The following is an 18,008-nucleotide window of genomic DNA, read 5'->3' on the forward strand; positions in this document are numbered from 1 at the left end:
CTCCAGACCTCTCACCATCTCATGGTGCTCTGACAGGCTGCACAGTGAGACACACTCTGAATCTTCTAGCGTGTGTGCTTTCTGTGTGCATTTAAAGAACAGCTGGTCCACCTTAAAAGGTAACTTCAGGGCTAACCTCCTTCCACTTTAATCAGCAGCTAGCTGGCAAGCAAAGACGCGGGAGCTTGGCTTCGGGTCTCGTGGAGCATTTATTTTATTTACTGGCAAATAAAAAGGTGTATCACTCATTTCTCACCACCACCTTGACAGCTGTGCGTTGGTAGCGCATACTCTGACTTCCCCTCTCCAGCCGGTGGGAGTGCTCGGGCCTAGATTTCACGCAGCTCTCCCTGGGCCTTTTTTAAATTAATACCAACACTGGTTTAATTAATATCCTCATCCACTCTTTTCCGTGGCAACGGTCTATCTGATTACAGTCTGAATGCTCCCCCGAACCTCTGAGAGTTTAAGGAGGAAAAATAACTCAATGCACTCTACTCAAATGTACAGTAGACCACACATGAGTGTATGTATTTTCCTGTACAGTTCAGTACACAGTGTGAGCTTGAGGATAATTGGTGTCCCCAAATGCCTCACTTATGGATGTCAGTTAAGACCGGGGCTTTTTTTCTGGCAATTTCCAGGTTTGTGTGAATGAGTTTTTACGTAAAATGATCATTTGTTCTCGGGGGAACTTGCCTCGGACCAATAAAGATGTCTGCCTCTGTGTTCCAGTGGGCTGTCATGTATGGTAATCTCAGAGAAATAAAGCTGGCATCAGGAATGAGGATTTCCTGCTTCAACAACTTAAGTTTATTTGCATATTCTTTTTCCCAGCTCCTGAGCAGGAAGCCACCGCCGACTGATTTTTAATGTTCGCCAGGAAATGTGACTGTTTTTTCCTCGTAGCAAGTCGGGCTCCCAAACTGTATTGAAGCTTTTTAAAACCCTGGCTGGTTACCAGGCAGAGTGGCTGACAGAGTAAACAGACCCGACTGCCAAGGAAAAAGTTACCAGCATGGCTGACGACCAATGGCCAGCGCCGACTCGCTGGTCTCACCCCCGAAGGGAACCCTGCTTCATCAGAGCAGTGTGTCGTGTCTACATGAACACACTTGAAACCCCTTTTTAAAAAAGGCCCTGCACACACACACAGGTCACTTAATCCGGCTGATTAGGCCTCTGCTCAAAGTTGAAGGTGGGTGGAGCAATGCTGGGATTACGTAAAGTCACTGAACTCCATGTACGAATACAAATGATAAAGCTTGTCCTTTTTATTAGGGTGCAATGTCAATCACAGCCAATCTCCACACAATCCTGAGATGAGTTCTAATCAGCAGAGATAATTAGCTAATCAATTAATCACCAGTGTGGGTGCCTCATGGGTCTGCAGGCTGAAGCCTAAGGCCTACAGTGTTGATGAAGCAGAAATGTAGACACCAACAGAGATGTAAGTGCTACCACAAGGCGCACATTTGTTGCCTCAATACTCAGTTCAGCTGTCGCTGTTCTCCGAACCAGCAGTGATGTCTGCAACACAGACCGGTGTTTGCTGTGACACTCACCGAGGGCTGTACGGTCGGATAGTTTGTTTCTTTGGATTGCATCCTAAGTGGCAACAGCAGGATGAAACGACTGGGACTTTGGTCTCGTCTTCCCCCCGGCTTGGCGCTCAGCAACTCCAGAGATGGACCCCGAGTCGGCTGACGCATCAACTGTAATTCAGTCCTCCAGGATCAGACACCTGGTGCTGGGGTTTGCACTGGCTGAATTTGAGCCAACAACTGGGGGTTCGGCATGGCCAACAACAGGTTAATAGCGTTCTGCTCGGCCAAGTGTCAGAAGTTCTGCCCGACAGACAGACTCACTGGCTGGTTTTATGACTAAACTGCTGGCGTTCACGGCCTTACTGACCCAGTGGTGTTGTGGGGCTGCTGCTGAGTCATGGAGCGTAGATAACAATGAGGGTGAGGGGGGGGGGGGGGATATCCTCATTCACAAATCCTCCAGTGGTAGGCTAGACAGGAAACTGCACATGTGGCAGGGGAATAGTGAGGAAAGCGACAAGAGGTGTGTAGGAGCCCGAAACACGCAATTGTCAAATTGTTGTTGTGTCGATTCATTTTCTGTCGAGTCATTTATCAAGTAAAAATGGTTCTGTCTTCTCCAATGTGACGATTTGCTCTTACAAGTAAACCATTTTTTAATCACCATAAAATAACATTGTTTGATTATTAAATTAATTGTTATTTATAGCCCTGTAACTCTTCTTAATATTCTTCAGGGTGAGATTTTCTCTTTGTTTTTGTAGTCTCTCAAAATTTCCAATCAAATACTGGTTTGCCACCACTGAAGTTATCAGTTAATGAGAAGATGACACCTTCCTCATTCCAGCAGTATAAAGACATTTATAAAGCCGCTTCACTGCTGCACACTGCCCTTGAGCATTCACACGCGAGTTCCAGTTTGGCTCATTGTTAACTTGAATGGGAATAAACTAATTCAGTAATCGGACTGAATTGATGCCATTCTTATGGTAAAACTAGTCATTTTGCGAGGGGATATGACGCTCAAAACAATGTTCCCACAATTGTATAGCCAACTCGGCAGCAACGGCGTAAAAACCTATTGGTTGTTAGTTAAGTGTTTTTGTTGGTGGAGGAAAACAGATGCAGACTTTATCGAGAATATATCCCATAGATGTATCATTAATGTGAAACATTTTTGTTTTATTGCCTTTATTGATGCATTTTAATATCGTAGAAAACTAAATGTTAAAATCTCTCAGGCTTGTGTTCACCGCAGACCTTATTTCCGGCATCTAACTAAAAAAAAGTGCACATTTAATAATGCTGACTCATCCAGGTTTAGGACTCACTCCTGCAGTACTGCATTGCCCCCGGTCCTCAGTCTGACTACATCCCAGTAATGAGCCCACATCCAGCTGAAGCAGCAGATGCTCCTTCTATCTGAAACACAACGTCCTGGCAGACAGTCCAACATCGTACTCTCACATCACAAATAGGCTGCACACACTGTGTGCCCCCCCCCATCCTATTCTCCTTCTCATGCAGACACACACTCACACTTTCTCTCTCATCACTATTCTTCTCTCTGTCTCTCTCTCTTTCTCTGTCTCTCTCTCTCTTTGTTGCCTGACCAGCTGGGCAGAAAGAATCACTTGTTTATCTCCCCCGCTGTCCGTCAGGGGCTTTTGCTTTGCCATTGCTTAGCAACTGCAGCCGAAGCAGACTGCTCGTGCGTGCGCGTGCGTTTCGTCCATGTGCGTGCGTGCGTGCGTGCGTGCGTGCGTGCGTGCGTGCGTGCGTGTGCGTTCGTCCGTGTGCGCGAGAGTGAGACTCCATGTTGACACGGCAAGCTGAGGACAGACAGACTCCCCCCACCACCGGAGTGGCACTACACACCTTGGCATTGTTCATCTTGAGACACACACACACACACACACACACACACACACACACACACACACACACACACACACACACTCCAGACTTGACACAGACCTGTTGATCCCACCGTCTCTCTACCATAATCCGTTCATTTTTTTCTTTTTCAATTCCCTGTCTAGTCATGAAGGCTTCCTGAGTAACTGTCTGAGTGAAGAGTTATCTTATGTGAATGGTTGCATTCAAATGTATGATGTATTACAGGTATACAGGTCAAATCTAGTGACAAAATAAATTTGTCACCTTCACAACTCAACTCGTTACAGGGGTCAATGACGTTAGGTTGATGTGGATCGATATATGGATTCAATGATGATTTTGAAATTCCCCTGGCATGTCTGTCACCGTTTCTGTCCACGCAAACTTCTGTCCTGCAGAGACACATTTGTCAAAGCATATTTCAGAATTTAATTTAAATTTTATAATTTATCACAACCTTTTCGGCCTTTTTAATTACTGTGGACTTCAGGGATTGGGTGCTGGATTGTTCAGTGTTGCTTTAAAGTTTTTGACAGGTTTAACATTTCATACTGCAGCACACGCCATTCAAATTGATATTTCCATTCCATGGACAGAATAACAAATGAAAATTTCCCGCGTTATTTCATAATGATGGCCCTAATCTGTGGTGTGTTTCTCACACACACACACACACACACACACACACACACACACACACACACACACAGTGTTGGATTGTGTGTGTGTGTGTGTGTGTGTGTGTGTGTGTGTGTGTGTGTGTGTGCGCGCGCGCACCCCGTCCGTCCGTCCGTCCCCGGGCATGTGCAGACACGTCCAGGGCAAGAGTCAGTCCTCCTGCTCGACACCGCCTCCTCTCGTCCAGCAGTCAGTGAGAGAGAGACTTCTGTGAGCATCAGCCTTCTTTATTGTCTTCATTTTTACACTGCCGTTATTATCCTTTATGTAACCCGATTAAACGTCCTCCGGCAGCCTGCGGATGAAAGCGCCGGCCTGGGCCGATATTGAATCGGAGTGCACCGTCTGCAGCGCAGTCTCACCTCAGATGACTCTCAGCAGTGTGCGTGTCATGGGAGTGATGACGTCACGCCTGTTAAATATTGCATCTCTCTCTCTCGCTCGCTCTCTCTCTCGCTCTCTCTCTCTCTCTTGCGCGCGCTGCGCCGTGCTGACCTCACTTCACACCGCTTGAGACCTGAATCCGCTACACCCACAATTCCCAGCGTCGCTCTCCCGCTCTGTTTCTAGTGTTATTTAGCTAATGGGCTGCTTTGTGATGTTACGGGCTTGTTGTCGCACTCATCCATCTGTGTCGCCGGTGACTTGCAGTGATTGATCAGAAAGTGTACTGGGGGGGGGGTTATTGGACCCTCTGCACACTTCATCCATCTCACTTGCACCCTGTCAGTAGATGTACTAGCATCTAAGGCTGCTCGGCTGTGTGTGTCACTGCATGCTGGGAATAAGAGTACAGTGAGTTGATTCATATTGTTCTGTAATAGTGGGAACGGGGCTGAGATCAGTACGTGATACCTTTTATAAGGTATCGACCGAAATAACCCAATGCCAGTGGTATAGCAACCTGCAATCCAGCCTTTTGGTTCCCAGAACAAAAGACTATTTGCAGGGTTGTGCTTTGGTATGCACTTTGGCCAACTGTGCGAAAAACATGTCTGTCGTGTGAGCTCATTTACTGAGCATACACAGATGTTATATAATTTTTGGCTCCATGAAGTCAGACCAGGTTGGCTGGTTTGTCAAGCATAAATACATTGATTGTACAGAAATCTTTGAGAAAATGACTCTACTTCTCACTTAATTTATTACCTCAGTAAACATTGTAAACATGAGTTTATGGTCTCAATCTCGATTAGCTCCACCCTCCTTTGTCACCTCTGGTTCCAAAAAAACAAGATGGCGATGGCCCAAATGCCAAACTCAAGGCTTCAAAACTGTAGTCGACGAAGTGGACGTAGTCACAGTGACTATGGCCTATATGTCTTATACATTCTTTGGTCTTGAATGAATATTTTGTAAAATTATTTTCTCATTAGATGCCAGTGTGTGATTTTGATAATCATATATGGACTATCTATTGTGCAAATGAAAAAAATGTGTTGGTGCTTGTGTTACTGTAACTCACAAAAATGGGTCTTTCCTTGTTACAGTGCATCAAAAAAAAGAATAACAGAAAAAAGTTTTGTTCACGACACCTTCCAGCCCTACTGGTCACATTACTGAGCCACAGTGTATGTTAATAAATGTCATAAACTGTATTAGTCCAAGTTATTCTAAAAAAGTCTGAATATTTAAGCTACAAGTTGTGAATTCAGTGACGTGCAAAATGCATCTGTTGGATTTGAGAGCAGCAATGGGAAGTAGATGAATGAAATAAGATTAATCTGGATGTTCAATGGATTTGTTGTTGTGTTGCAGGCCAGAAAACGTGTCTCCACCTCCATGGCGTGTTCCCCTACATCTACGTGCCGTACGATGGCCTCAGACAGCAGCCGGAGCGCTACCTGCGGCAGGTGGCCTTCAGCATCGACCGGGCCCTCAACGTGGCTATGGGAAACCCCGCCTCCAGCGCCCAGCACGTGTTCAAGGTGGTGCTGGTCTCCGGCATGTAAGTGACTCCTGATTTTCTGATTTTCTGACTGCAGAAAGCTTGTTATTGAAATTCATAAAATAACAAAGGGGAAGATCCTTATAACACTGAATGATCCAGGTTTACATGCTAATGTGGTCCGTCTCTTGTCTTCCAGGCCTTTCTATGGCTACCACGCTAAGGAGAAGCACTTTATGAAGATCTATCTGTACAATCCCCAAATGGTCAAAAGGTAAGGTTACGTCAAATCGATGCACTCTAATGTGAAAGGAGATCATCCCAAGCTTGTTTGATGTCGCTGAACGCCACACGGCGTGCGCACGACTCCGCCGGCTCACTAAACAGAAATCAATCGCTGCGTATTCAGTTGTACAAAGTGTGTGTGTGTGTGTGTGTGTGTGTGTGTGTGTGTGTGTGTGTGTGTAATGTGCGTGGAAGCACACAGGACGACTGAATTATTTGCCAGAGCGATCGGCGTTAGTGGTGACAAGGTGAGTGGAGTTGTGCAGCTGAATTGGTTCCTTGGCAGAGAGCCGAGTGACTCACAGGGAGAGAGGGAAGGGAAAGAGGCTTGAGGGGAGGACGATAAACAGTATATATGATGAGAGAGAGACATGAGAAAGAACATGGGACCAAGGTAAAGAGCAATGAAGAGAGATTTAGGGAGGCAAGAAGGAAGCTTTTACATTCACATTTTGTCACACAAGGTTCACTTAAGATAACCCCAGTCTATTCCACACAGTGAGGAGTGCATTTTATGAATTAAACACTGGTATTGGATCGGTAATGGTAATCGTTATTGGGACTGAAAAATAGAAAATAAACCACACAAAAATGCAAAAAGATCAGCTTTGTCAAATCTGAGAAAACTACTCATGCTTGGAAACTAAAAATAGAAACAGAAACAGGAATCCTGTGTTAAAAACGGTGGCTTTTGTGTAATTGTCTTTGGTAAGTAAGCGTGTGTTTTTTTGGGTTTTTTTCTCCCCAGGGTGTCAGAAGTGTTTCATGATAGAATCTCGTCTGTGTGTTGCAGGGTGTGCGAGCTGTTACAAAGCGGAGCGGTGATGAACAAGAGCTACCAGCCTCACGAAGGCCACATCCCCTACCTGCTGCAGCTCTTCATAGACTATAACCTGTACGGCATGAACCTGCTTAACTTGGGGGCCGTCAAGTTCCGCAGGGGCCAGAACAAAGGTAAGGAGCAAGGGCACCACTTGTCCCTCAACTCAAGGATAGTTCATTGTCATCATGATAAAATACATTTGGCTGCTGCCCACTTCTGTCATCACAGGGACTGTCTCTTGCTGGACTGCGTCGCGCCCCCCCCCCCCCCCCCCCCCCATCCAGGCCAGGGAACGCCGCCATGCCTTGTGTCATATCCAATTAGTCCCGAGCTCACCTCAGCCTCAGGATGCCTCTGTTGTCTTTTGGCAGCTCTCTCTGTTTTCATCTTCATTCTCTCTCTCTCTCTCTCTCTCGCTTTACTCACGGGTCTCTGACCTCTTTGAATTTCTGTCTCTATTTTCCTTGCATAGTCTTTTCTCACTTTGGTTACCCCCAATTTCTGTCTCTGGTCCATTTTATTTGCTGTTTTCATTGCTACTCATCAAGGAGGCAAAAGTCAAATCTAGTGGAAGCACACTGTCTCCTGGAAATCAGTCCAGGGAGCTGCTACAGAAACATCAGATTGTTAAAAGAAAAAGACAGAATCAAATGATGTCAGAACAAACACACAGATATTGTGTATTGTGTATGTAGCAGGCACTCTGTCTTGTGTTTGCCTGAGTGACGCAGACTAACGATACAGAAGAGCTGCATTTTCCACAGGTTCCTGCTGACAGCAGGCTAAAGTCGAATGCGTCACTTTGTGTAATGTGAACAAAACATTGGGAGTGCTTGTCAGGCGGATGTTTAATTTTAGCAACTCTGTACCCAGCTTTATAAAAATACATTTTCGTCTTCCCTGTAGAACAAACGGTAATGTCATGTTCTTGTTTACCATCTTATCTGTAACTGGTTAGCAAACAGGTGCCTTCATACGTCCAGCAGACACAGAGACACGTGTTTCTGTCAATCTGGAGAATGTAGGACCAATATTCACTCTTATTTAACTTCCCTATGGCAAATGTTTGACTCTGTAGCTGCTAAAAGTTCCACCATGCACATTAGCTAGCCATGCAGGAAGCGCACATCAGAGCGTTCTCTCAAAAGTGTTTTTATTACTGGAGATGTAGGTACAAATACTGCATCCGTAAGTTAAAAAATAAATTAATATTAAAAAAATTATGTCGGAGCTCTTTCACTAGAAACAGCTGCATAATGTTGCCGGTAAGTATTTTACCAAGAGCGGTGAGAGTTAAGTAAACTATTGAAGTTGCAGATCGCCCACGACGCAGCTAATAGTGGCTAATGTTGGCTAAAGTAGATGGGTGTCGTTGTGTAACTTGTGCTACTTTTACACTGTAATGAAACGTGTGTCAGATAAACACTCCGATTGCTTTATGACAGAAATAGGATGATAAGTTAACACGCTGTATGTCATAAGAGCACATGTTTGTCTTGGGGGATGCATTGAGGATGCATTGAGATCCGATTGCTCGATGGTCATCGGTGTGAATGCAATGCCACTTTTTTTTTTTTTTTCAAGTAAGGATGTGGAATATTTGCAGTTTGCATAATCTGGTTGAAATTCATGCACTTAAGCAATAGCTCACACCTTTGAGCGTCACAGTGAATGAAATTATTTATTTTCTCAGTCTATAGCAAGCTAACCGATTAATTTCCTCAGCACGAATAAGTAAATTGAATCTATCTATCAAAGGTTTCCTAACAACAAATGTATTTAAAGCAACTGACTCTTGAATGAATTGAAGCATAATGTTCCGTTATCAAGTCATTGTCATTCATGGCCACGGTAGCTGCTGTTCAGCGAAAGTTCTCAATTCAAGAAACATTGACGCTGCAAAGCAGCTGCATTAGGGATCCGTCACAGTGCATCCATGTCCCGTCACATTCTCTCTGTTCTCAGGGTGGGCAGCAGATCCTTCATTTAGCTCGTCCTTAGCCAGCAGATGATGTTTCAATTGCGTACTGCCTCTTTAATTAAAAGTGGGGACCCAGGTTTCTGCTCTCTGGCCGGTGAACCCAACAGTCCCTGGGCCTCAAAGTGGGAGTGGCAGACTGAGGGGATTCCTCCTCAGATCTCCCCTCTCCCGTCCGTCTCCCCTTCTTCCCCCCTGATTGCCGACTCTGTTTGATCACAGCTTAGTCCTAAAGTCAGACGAGTACCCCTGCTCATCATTGCCAATCAGACCTCTTTTCTTCCCCCTCCCCCACCTCGCTCCCAGAGGAAGCATCCAGCTCAGCAGGGCCACCGTCACATGTGAGGGCGTTAATGATTCAGGGCAGGAAATTCCACTCTTGACTTTAATAAAGTTCTTTTTTTTAAATCCTCACGCTTGACTCCCCTCCAACTAAAGCAGAGTTCCCATGTTTGATCCACCTCTACGATGATGCAATCAATGGGATCAATGCGCCGTGCAACAAAGAAACTAAAACACCCCAATAATAGGTACACCTGTTTACATTTGCTGCTCCCCTCGAGCTCGAACTTGAAAGCAAGTTAATCTGGGATAAAGTGGAGGAATGATAAAAGGGTTTGGACTGGTAAAAAGGGCTTGTTGAAGATGAATAGAAGCCTTTAGTGTGTTTTGAAGTCCACTGCACAGCTTGAACACTCCGCTTTAAAACTGTTCCAAGTGTCTAAAGTACAAGTAGAATGTATCCTTGAAATGACCCACGTGACAAAGCGATGGTAACGAGGGCTTCTCATTGTACCTAACTATACCTTAACATATTGTTACTCTTTTTTTTAGTAGTTCTGGCAAACTGTGGTATCATCGATAATAAGTCCAAAACCCCAGGTTAGCCAAAAAAAACCATTGAAATGATTAGCCAAGCTGTCCGTTGTAAACTCCAATCACACTTTGACCTCCTATACTCGCTGTAGGGATGAGCACACACTGTTTCTATCAACAACTAGGGTTTATTATAGAGATGCACAGATTGCAATTTATTGGCCAATTGAGTTTTCTTTTTTTGTCTGACCTACAGATTTCTATTCAGATTGGGTTTTTTTTGCATTTTTTTAATTGATAGCAAGGTTGCAGACTAACTTTTTTCACCATCGTCCCAAAAACTAATTTAAACCTTTCCGAAGTTGGTGTAAGCTGTCAGAAGTTCTGACTGTTAACCTTTTTCTTTGTCATAGTCATCTATAGTGGTTATGTGCATAAAAACACACAGTTCAAATGAATAGGAATCAAATGATTGTATTTATATTTAAAGGGACAAAGTACGCATTTCTGTTGCCTCTCAACATGGCGACACCTGAGCCGGCTTTGATTTAATTAGAAATCTTAAGCTCCTGCCTTTCATGCTTCTTCTCTTCATCTCATTCTTCCGTTGCAGGTGATCAACTAACCTCACTTATATTCGCGCTCATATTTGCCACAAAGATGTATATGTTGAATATTTCCCCATGTGAAAAGCAAGTGAGGATTGTAGTTTTTGCTGCCGTCGTGTCACACAGACAGAGCTCACAGTACTGTGTTTTCTGCCGTGTTTGTTTTTCTAGAAGGCTCAGCGGCGGTCCCAGACAGGCCCAGCATCAGCCCCTGGAAGAGCCCTTGCACCTCCAAGCTCAACGACAGCACCCTGGGGGGCACGTTTGTCCGCTGGGAGGAGAATGTCATACCCTGGTGAGTCCCGCCTGCACCCTAGAAAAGTTTGTTATCTGAAGATCAATTCCATACCCGATATGTTATGATCCACTAAGGTAAGGCTCGATTCGAGATGAATAACTCAGCTCTCGTAATCTTTGCCGCCATCTTGACTGTAAACGTAACACAAGGGTCTGCTAGAGTCCACGTGACTTAAAGTTGGTCATCAGAGGGCTGACACATCGACTCTGTGCAGACGTCCACGTACCTTTATTCTGTTGTGATCGTACGGACTTGTCCATGCCGCCACTACACTACAAGTGGTGGCATAGCAATCTATTGCGCATGCGTTTAACTCCAGGAAGTATCTTCTTACGGCGATGTGCACTCTTGAGTACTCTTTTCTATTTTTTGTATTGTTATTAATGTAATTTTTCCATCATTTTGGAAGATATGTTTTTCCCCTGTTCTCACCAATCCTTCTGTCTCATTATGTTAATCATAAAATGTAATAACAATAATCACACTTTAATTACCCCATCGTCATTGAGCTTCACATGTCTGTAAAATAAAATAGTGCCTGACAAAAAAAAAAGCCACAAAAGTCCAACTTTCTTTATTCTTTACATTAATTCTTACCCAGCAGTACAACATGATTTACTGTAGCACCTCTTGAAGTGTTTTAATAGCACTTGTTTCCATCTTCCCACAGCTCCCTTGTCCTGGACGAGGTGGAGAAGCAGAGCACCTGTGAGCTGGAGGTCGACGCTGTGGCTGTAGACGTGCTCAACCGCCTGGAAATTGAAAGTAAGACCACTCGGGGCAACGTCCGCACCCACCGCACCCCTCCAACAGCCTTTGCTAGTATTCCAGGCCACTCCGACACAGTCATAGGAACGCAATAAGGGGGACATAAAGGTGGAAGGTCGTCTGCTGACTCATCAGCGCCGAAGATGACGCAAGTTTGGCTGAGCTGACCGACAGAACACAGCTGCTCGGAGCACTTCCCTCCGACGATCTCCACACATCGTATCCATTAGCAGCCCTAAATATAAACGCCGTGGAGCCGAGCTAACGCCTCCTGTCACAGGGGAGCGGAGAGGGGAACAGACGAGGGACTCCAGGATGGAGAGATATTTCACAGAACTGAACAAAACCCATAAAGCCGGATGGCATTATCTGACAAAGCCACGCACACCCAGAACACATGCAACTATTGCTCGTGTTTGGTTATGCATCTTTCTGCAGAATGTGCTTAAATCTCAGGATTTAGTGACTTTGTCTTTGGGCTCTTTGCTGCTTTTTTCAATATGTCAAGTTTTTTTTGACCAAATTGGATTTTTCGCCTTTTTTCTTATCCTGAAGCCAACCACAGCTGTGCTGGTAAACGCGACGGTGACACATAGTTTCTTGGTATTAAAGTCGAACATTTCACCAGCGGGTACATTCTCGCTGGCATTCAAAGCCATACGTGTGCAGAGTTTGATGGTGCAGCTTTAAAAGAGCAGCTCAGTAAACATGTCCTTGTCAGTATGAGGGCCCTCAAGTTCTGCTGGATGTTTTTTTTTTTCTTTCTCCGTTAACTTGCATGGAGGCTGTAAGTACACAGTTAGTGCTTACGATTTAAATCAGGCTGGACGCAGAACCGTAAACCACAACAAGCATCTGTCTGAGTGAACAAGGAGAGGAGAGGCCTCTCCAGGACAGTGTTCTGACTCGTACTTTTCCATCTGCTCTATAGCTGTGAATTAAACCCGCACTGTTGTACCTACAGTATGAATGGGTTGAGTTTTACAGTTCGCTCTGGCGTCGCTTTGATTCATAAGGTCTGCTTGGACATAAAAAAAATCCTTCTGTGTTGTAGGCTAAAAACTCCTCATATGAACAGCAATAGAGCGTGATGGTATTGTTAGCTGACCCACTGTGCTGTGACTCTCCTCTGTTCCCAGATCAGATCGGCAGGAACCCGGGCCTGCAGGCCATCTGGGAGGACGAGAAGCAGAGGAGGAGAGAGAAAAACCAGGTCTCCCAGATAGAAACCCCCGAGTCACAAGGTGAGCAGATCCTCAGTGGAAACTATTCTAAAGAAACTTTACTTTTCTTCTTTCTTCTCAATGCTATTGTACCTAGCAATGATGGCCAAAAACTATGAAAACAACATCCAAGTTGTAAGAAATTGTAATTACCTTATGGGTTGGAGAACCAAAAATGAGTGGAGGTTTTGAAACATGTAGGTATATAAAACGCTTCAAATTCAAAATGTTCAAATTTAAAGTGAGCTGGGCTGCAGTGTGATGTCCTCCTTCCAACCACGATGCTAGGAGAATCCGCCGCTTTTATTTTTGACACCTTAATTGAATTGTTCAATTCAATTAAGAATTCCTGTCCAAGACAGAATCACACCTCCTAAGATTTCAATTTATCCTATGCCGTATGGTGCTTAGCTTTAAATGTTGCCGCCGCAAAGAACTGTGGGACGGCATCATCTGCTTTCCTTTCCGATAGGGTGGTCCAGTGTCTCCTCTGCTAAAGGCTATAAGAAAGGAGGCACTGAAGCACCTTTTCTCAGCATTTAGAGGATTCAACCAGCTCTCATCGTCTCTTAAATACTTACAGGCCATTTCACTCAGTTAGGAACCCTCCTAACAACTTTATCCTCTAACCACAAATGAGAGCTGTAATCTTGCCCCCCCCCCCCCCCCCACCACCACCACCACCACCACCTCAAGATGGCCTCCTCATCCACAACAGCCTCCTCTGGGATTTTATCACCGCTCCTCAAAGAGTCTGGGGGAGGGGGGGAGGGGGCAGGGAAACAAGAGTACTGTTAGCATCACTGAAACATCACACTTTATAACTCAGGCAGACCTTGATTAAGATCATCGGAAAAGAAGGGTCCGTCAACACACACACACACACACACAGGGAGCTGTCATGGCAACAGGGTGATAAATAATCACAGGCCCATCTGCTGTTGATGATGAAACAAGTTTGCTTTCACATGTGTGGGCCTAGATCCAGGTACACAGGGTTTGGAGAGAGGATATGTTAATGTCAAGGTCTACCAAGAGTACAGTTTCTACAGAAAGTATATACAGATTAAAACATATGAAATAAATATATAAAACAGTTAGTTGTACTGTCATGGAATGTAGGATTAGAACCAGTTTTATTGTTGTGCTTCAGTGATATAACTCCACTGACAGCGATCACTACCGGCATACTAAACGGCAATTACCGACCACGATGTAGCTAAGAATTTGCGGTCTGGAAAAACCCTGGGAATCTCACAGTAGACAGTTTTACAGGAACGAGGAAACGCACTGTTGAAACCATTTGTCTGATGTTTTCCAGATCGTGGGTTCGTCACTTCGACGGAGAGTGAGAAAATCTTCATGAAGAGATTCAAGGAGATCCTGAAGGAGAATGAGTTTGACGTGTAAGTTCCTCGTCCTTCCTCCCTGCTCTGTTGTCGCAGGAAGTCGCAGCGGGACCAACGGGCTCACCAGAGTGTTTCAGGACAACTTCGATTTTAAAGTCACTGTTGGACATTTGTCCCTTTTTTACTGAGGAAAGCCAGAGTTGCTGGCAATAAACAGGAACTTATGAAACAATGCATTTATAAATAAGCACAAGATGCTTCCAGTCACGTCAGCGGACCGCAGTGTCCGACCACATTCATCACCACAATTTCTTTCGTCTTTGATTCTCTGTGTGGAACTGAAATGTCCTCAGTTTTCCCTGTGTCTCTCGGCTTCATGGCAGCGCCTTTTGTCCTCTCGGGCAGAGAGGGAGTGAAGTCAGAGCCGACGTAGCGAAGGGGGCGGCGATAGAACGGGCGTAGAGCGGAAGAAGAAAAAGGAGGGAGAGGAGAGAGTGAAACAATGTTGACGAGGTTACGCTCCCCTTCCCTCTTGCTCCCACGATGTACAGGCATGAAAGTATTTCCTGTTATAAATAAAAGTACAGTCGGGGCCCCGGCAGCTGTGCGTTCCTCTGCATCGGATCCAGATGGCTTCTATTCACTAACCTCTGATATCAGACAGAAGTGGAGGAGAGACGGGGAGGGGGTGGGCTTCTCGGTGTGGAGTGATGGAACACACACACGCACACACAGCTCTCTCACTGCCCGACTGTCTCCGTCCCTCTGTCTGTTAATACTCACCCTCCTCTCTACTATCTCTCCATTGCTCTATTATGCATCGCTATTGTTGCTGCTGTGTTCTCAAGGTCTCACTCAGCACTGCAGGCTTTGCTGGAAATTTATTCTTCAGCTTTCACCCTCTTTTTATGTTTCATGTTTTCAGTCCTACCTTCTGTCACACAAACATTTTCAGCACAATTTCTCATCATTATTCTCTCAAAACTCTACTGCATGGATACATGAGTTTTTGAGGGGGGGAAATATTTTTTGGTGTGGAGGCTCTTGATGATTTATCAATCAACAATATATACCAAATATCTTTTGGTTGTCTCGGGGCAAAAATGTTAACCTGACCTGCCTGGTGGTTTGCTACACAGAACCATCTCAGCAGCCGTGATTGGAAAGTGTTTAGAAAAGGGCAGATACTTTTCAAAAACACTTCAAACTCTAATCAGGAGAAGAGCGATAAACATCTTTTCCATTGAGAAGAGCCTTCAGTGTCGTCCTTTGCTCTTCTTTCAATACTCTCCACTTGTGATAGAACTGATGCTGATTGCAGCATCTAAGTTCTCTCTTCAGGAGCCGCCATTGTTGTTTAGAACAAGCAGTCACCTCTCTGTGTCGTCACACGCATCTAAACCACGCCCCTAGCTGCCAGTGGCTCCTCACAGGACACAGATTGGTCCGGCCTCTTGTGGTTTGGACACAAACGCATTGCTTGAAACCTGACGAGATGGATCCTCTCGTGATATCATGAGAATCCAGCTGCCTTCCAAAGGAAACAACAATGTGCCATATGGGTATAAAAACAAAAATAAGTCTGAATCCAGAGGAAAAGTTATGAGGTGAAAACAAGCAACGTATGCACATATGGTCCTTTCATACGTTTCTTACTTCCACCCTGCCCTTCACCAAATGCTGTGGTGAATATGGATCATTGTTGGTTGGAAAAAATAATTCAGCAAGGACCAAGACTGCGTGGTTTCTTTTGATCCTAAAAAAAAGTGCAGTACCGTCTCTCAAACCCGATTGGTGGATCCAGTCTCCCTCCCTGTCTCTGCCGTCACGCTCACTGTTCTCTCTCAGAGCGAGGAGAACCAAACCATTATGAGGCATTATGGTTTTTGGGTCGTCCGTTCTTCCATCCCACCCGTTCTCGTGAACGCAATATCTCAAACGCCTGAAGGTAATTTTCTTCAAATTTGGCATAAACGTCCACCTGGACTCAAGGATGAACTGATCAGAACTTGGTGGTCAAAGGTCACTGTGGCCATAACTCAAGAATTGATAATGACAATTTCATTAGTCCTAATAAGATAAAATGATGGTAATAAAGTGATGACATTTTCTGACATGGGCGTAAACTGCAACTTGAATTGTAGGTGGAGGGATTGAACCTCAGGGGATAATTCTAGTTTGTTTTTTACACTGTAAAATGTCCTGCTTGGTAGGTATCGTGGTCACAATCTTTCATATAACAAAGGAATGTTTATCATGATTGTTTGTTCAGAACAAACATTATCACATTTCTTAAATCTCCACATATCTGTATCGGCTTTGGCCTTGAAAATCCAGTATCGCCTAACCCCTTAAACCAAAGCAATGTTGCCTTCGAGCCCACATCAATAGTTTACCCCTTGACCGGGGTCATCAATTAATTCATAGTACATCTCCATCATTGAGCACATTGTCCTAAAAAGTAGCCTAACTGAACAATTCTCCAGGTTTTACCAGTTCGTTTTTTTCCCCCGTATGGCTCAAGGGTATCATATGCTGCACAGATGGAAAAGCCTATTTAGGAAAATTTGTGATATTGAGCTATATAAACAAAATGCACCTGACTTGACAATGAGGCAACAAAGGGGAAATTATGTGTGTAAACAGTCAATGGAAAGTATGTCCTCACTCTAAGATAGCTCCTCATTTAATTCATCAGAAGCATTTCATTAAATATTACAACATCTAAAAATGGAAATATTTGTGAATGGGAGGGGTTTCTGTTTCCTCAGTGCAATGATATCTTTCCATTCCTCTTTCTCCACCCTCTTTGTATTTCTCTCTCCTTTTAGGTCCCGCCGTTAAAACTGTCACATCAAAGCCCGTAAAGACAGCGAGGGGGGGGCGTGGTTCGCTGGCGAAATGTGTTAATCGCTGCGGTAATCTCCCGACGCCTGCCGGGCCTCGCTCCCTCGTCACCCGCTAAAGTCGTTAGCTAGCAGACTAATTAAGAGACAGCCAGACGGTGGCACGTGCACGCTGGCTCTCTGGAGCCCTTTCCTCACTCGGCAGAGCGAACTCTCTGAATGACAATGAGACTGCAGTAAAAATCTCTCTCGCTGTCGTCCTCGCCTCAGACACTGGAATTGCAGCGAGACGCCAGCCGATAACAAACCATTGATTTCATGTGTTTTCATCATTCATCACCTCTGTAAAAAAATCATTTATCAGGTTGGATTTATCGTTTTTAGTGCAAGAAGCCATTATTTCATTCTCTCACTGGCTGTAACTTCTCACTAAATGCAGCCGTGTGTCTATCTGAACGTATTCCACAGTGCTTTCTTTCTTCCTCTTTGCTGCTGGGCTCAGACACTGTGGTACACAGCTTTACCTGTTTGGTGTTCGCAGTGTGTTTCATCACAGTGTGTTTCTAAAGCCCCTTTCCCACTGGACAAAAACAAAACACTTAACACCTGCTAGCATCTGGCTTTTGTCATCAGTGGGAAAGGTTACAATCAGCTTTCATTCTTGGGGAAAACATGACTCTGCGTGAGTCACGGGTATTTATCATCACCGTTTCCATCACCATCATCATGTTTCCATCACCGCCGATTTATAGCTCTGATCGGCGGTGATGGAAACATGACACCAGGGTGGACACGCTAATATTCACCCCTCTCTTTTCCGCCGCAATGCTATGTGACCCACGTTGAAGTGAATATTTAATAAATAAAATGAACAGGGATTTGAAAATGACAATTTATTAACGTACAAAACATAAAAATCAACCAGACTCCAGTCACATAATAGTAATTTGAACTCGCTGGTCATCAAACATAATTGACAGAAACAATAAATCATAAAACTCA

The 18,008-nt window shown here is 44.6% G+C and overlaps 1 protein-coding gene across 2 annotated transcripts in view; it reads left to right on the plus strand.

Moving 5' to 3' along the window:
- The window catches only part of rev3l (REV3 like, DNA directed polymerase zeta catalytic subunit), a 64,286-nt gene that overhangs the window by 20,589 nt on the left and 25,689 nt on the right, over positions 1 to 18,008 (plus strand). For both annotated transcript variants that reach the window (XM_068708576.1, XM_068708578.1), the window contains exons 2-8: positions 5,883 to 6,072; positions 6,212 to 6,286; positions 7,091 to 7,251; positions 10,694 to 10,817; positions 11,491 to 11,585; positions 12,728 to 12,832; positions 14,133 to 14,217. In XM_068708576.1, coding sequence (XP_068564677.1) covers positions 5,883 to 6,072; positions 6,212 to 6,286; positions 7,091 to 7,251; positions 10,694 to 10,817; positions 11,491 to 11,585; positions 12,728 to 12,832; positions 14,133 to 14,217 — 835 coding nt within the window. The remainder of the gene's footprint in view (positions 1 to 5,882; positions 6,073 to 6,211; positions 6,287 to 7,090; positions 7,252 to 10,693; positions 10,818 to 11,490; positions 11,586 to 12,727; positions 12,833 to 14,132; positions 14,218 to 18,008) is intronic.

This window comes from Cebidichthys violaceus, unplaced genomic scaffold (genome assembly GCF_023349555.1).
Source record: "Cebidichthys violaceus isolate CVI_PGR_0920_01 unplaced genomic scaffold, fCebVio1.0.p SCAF_14, whole genome shotgun sequence".
Lineage (NCBI taxonomy): Eukaryota > Metazoa > Chordata > Actinopteri > Perciformes > Stichaeidae > Cebidichthys > Cebidichthys violaceus.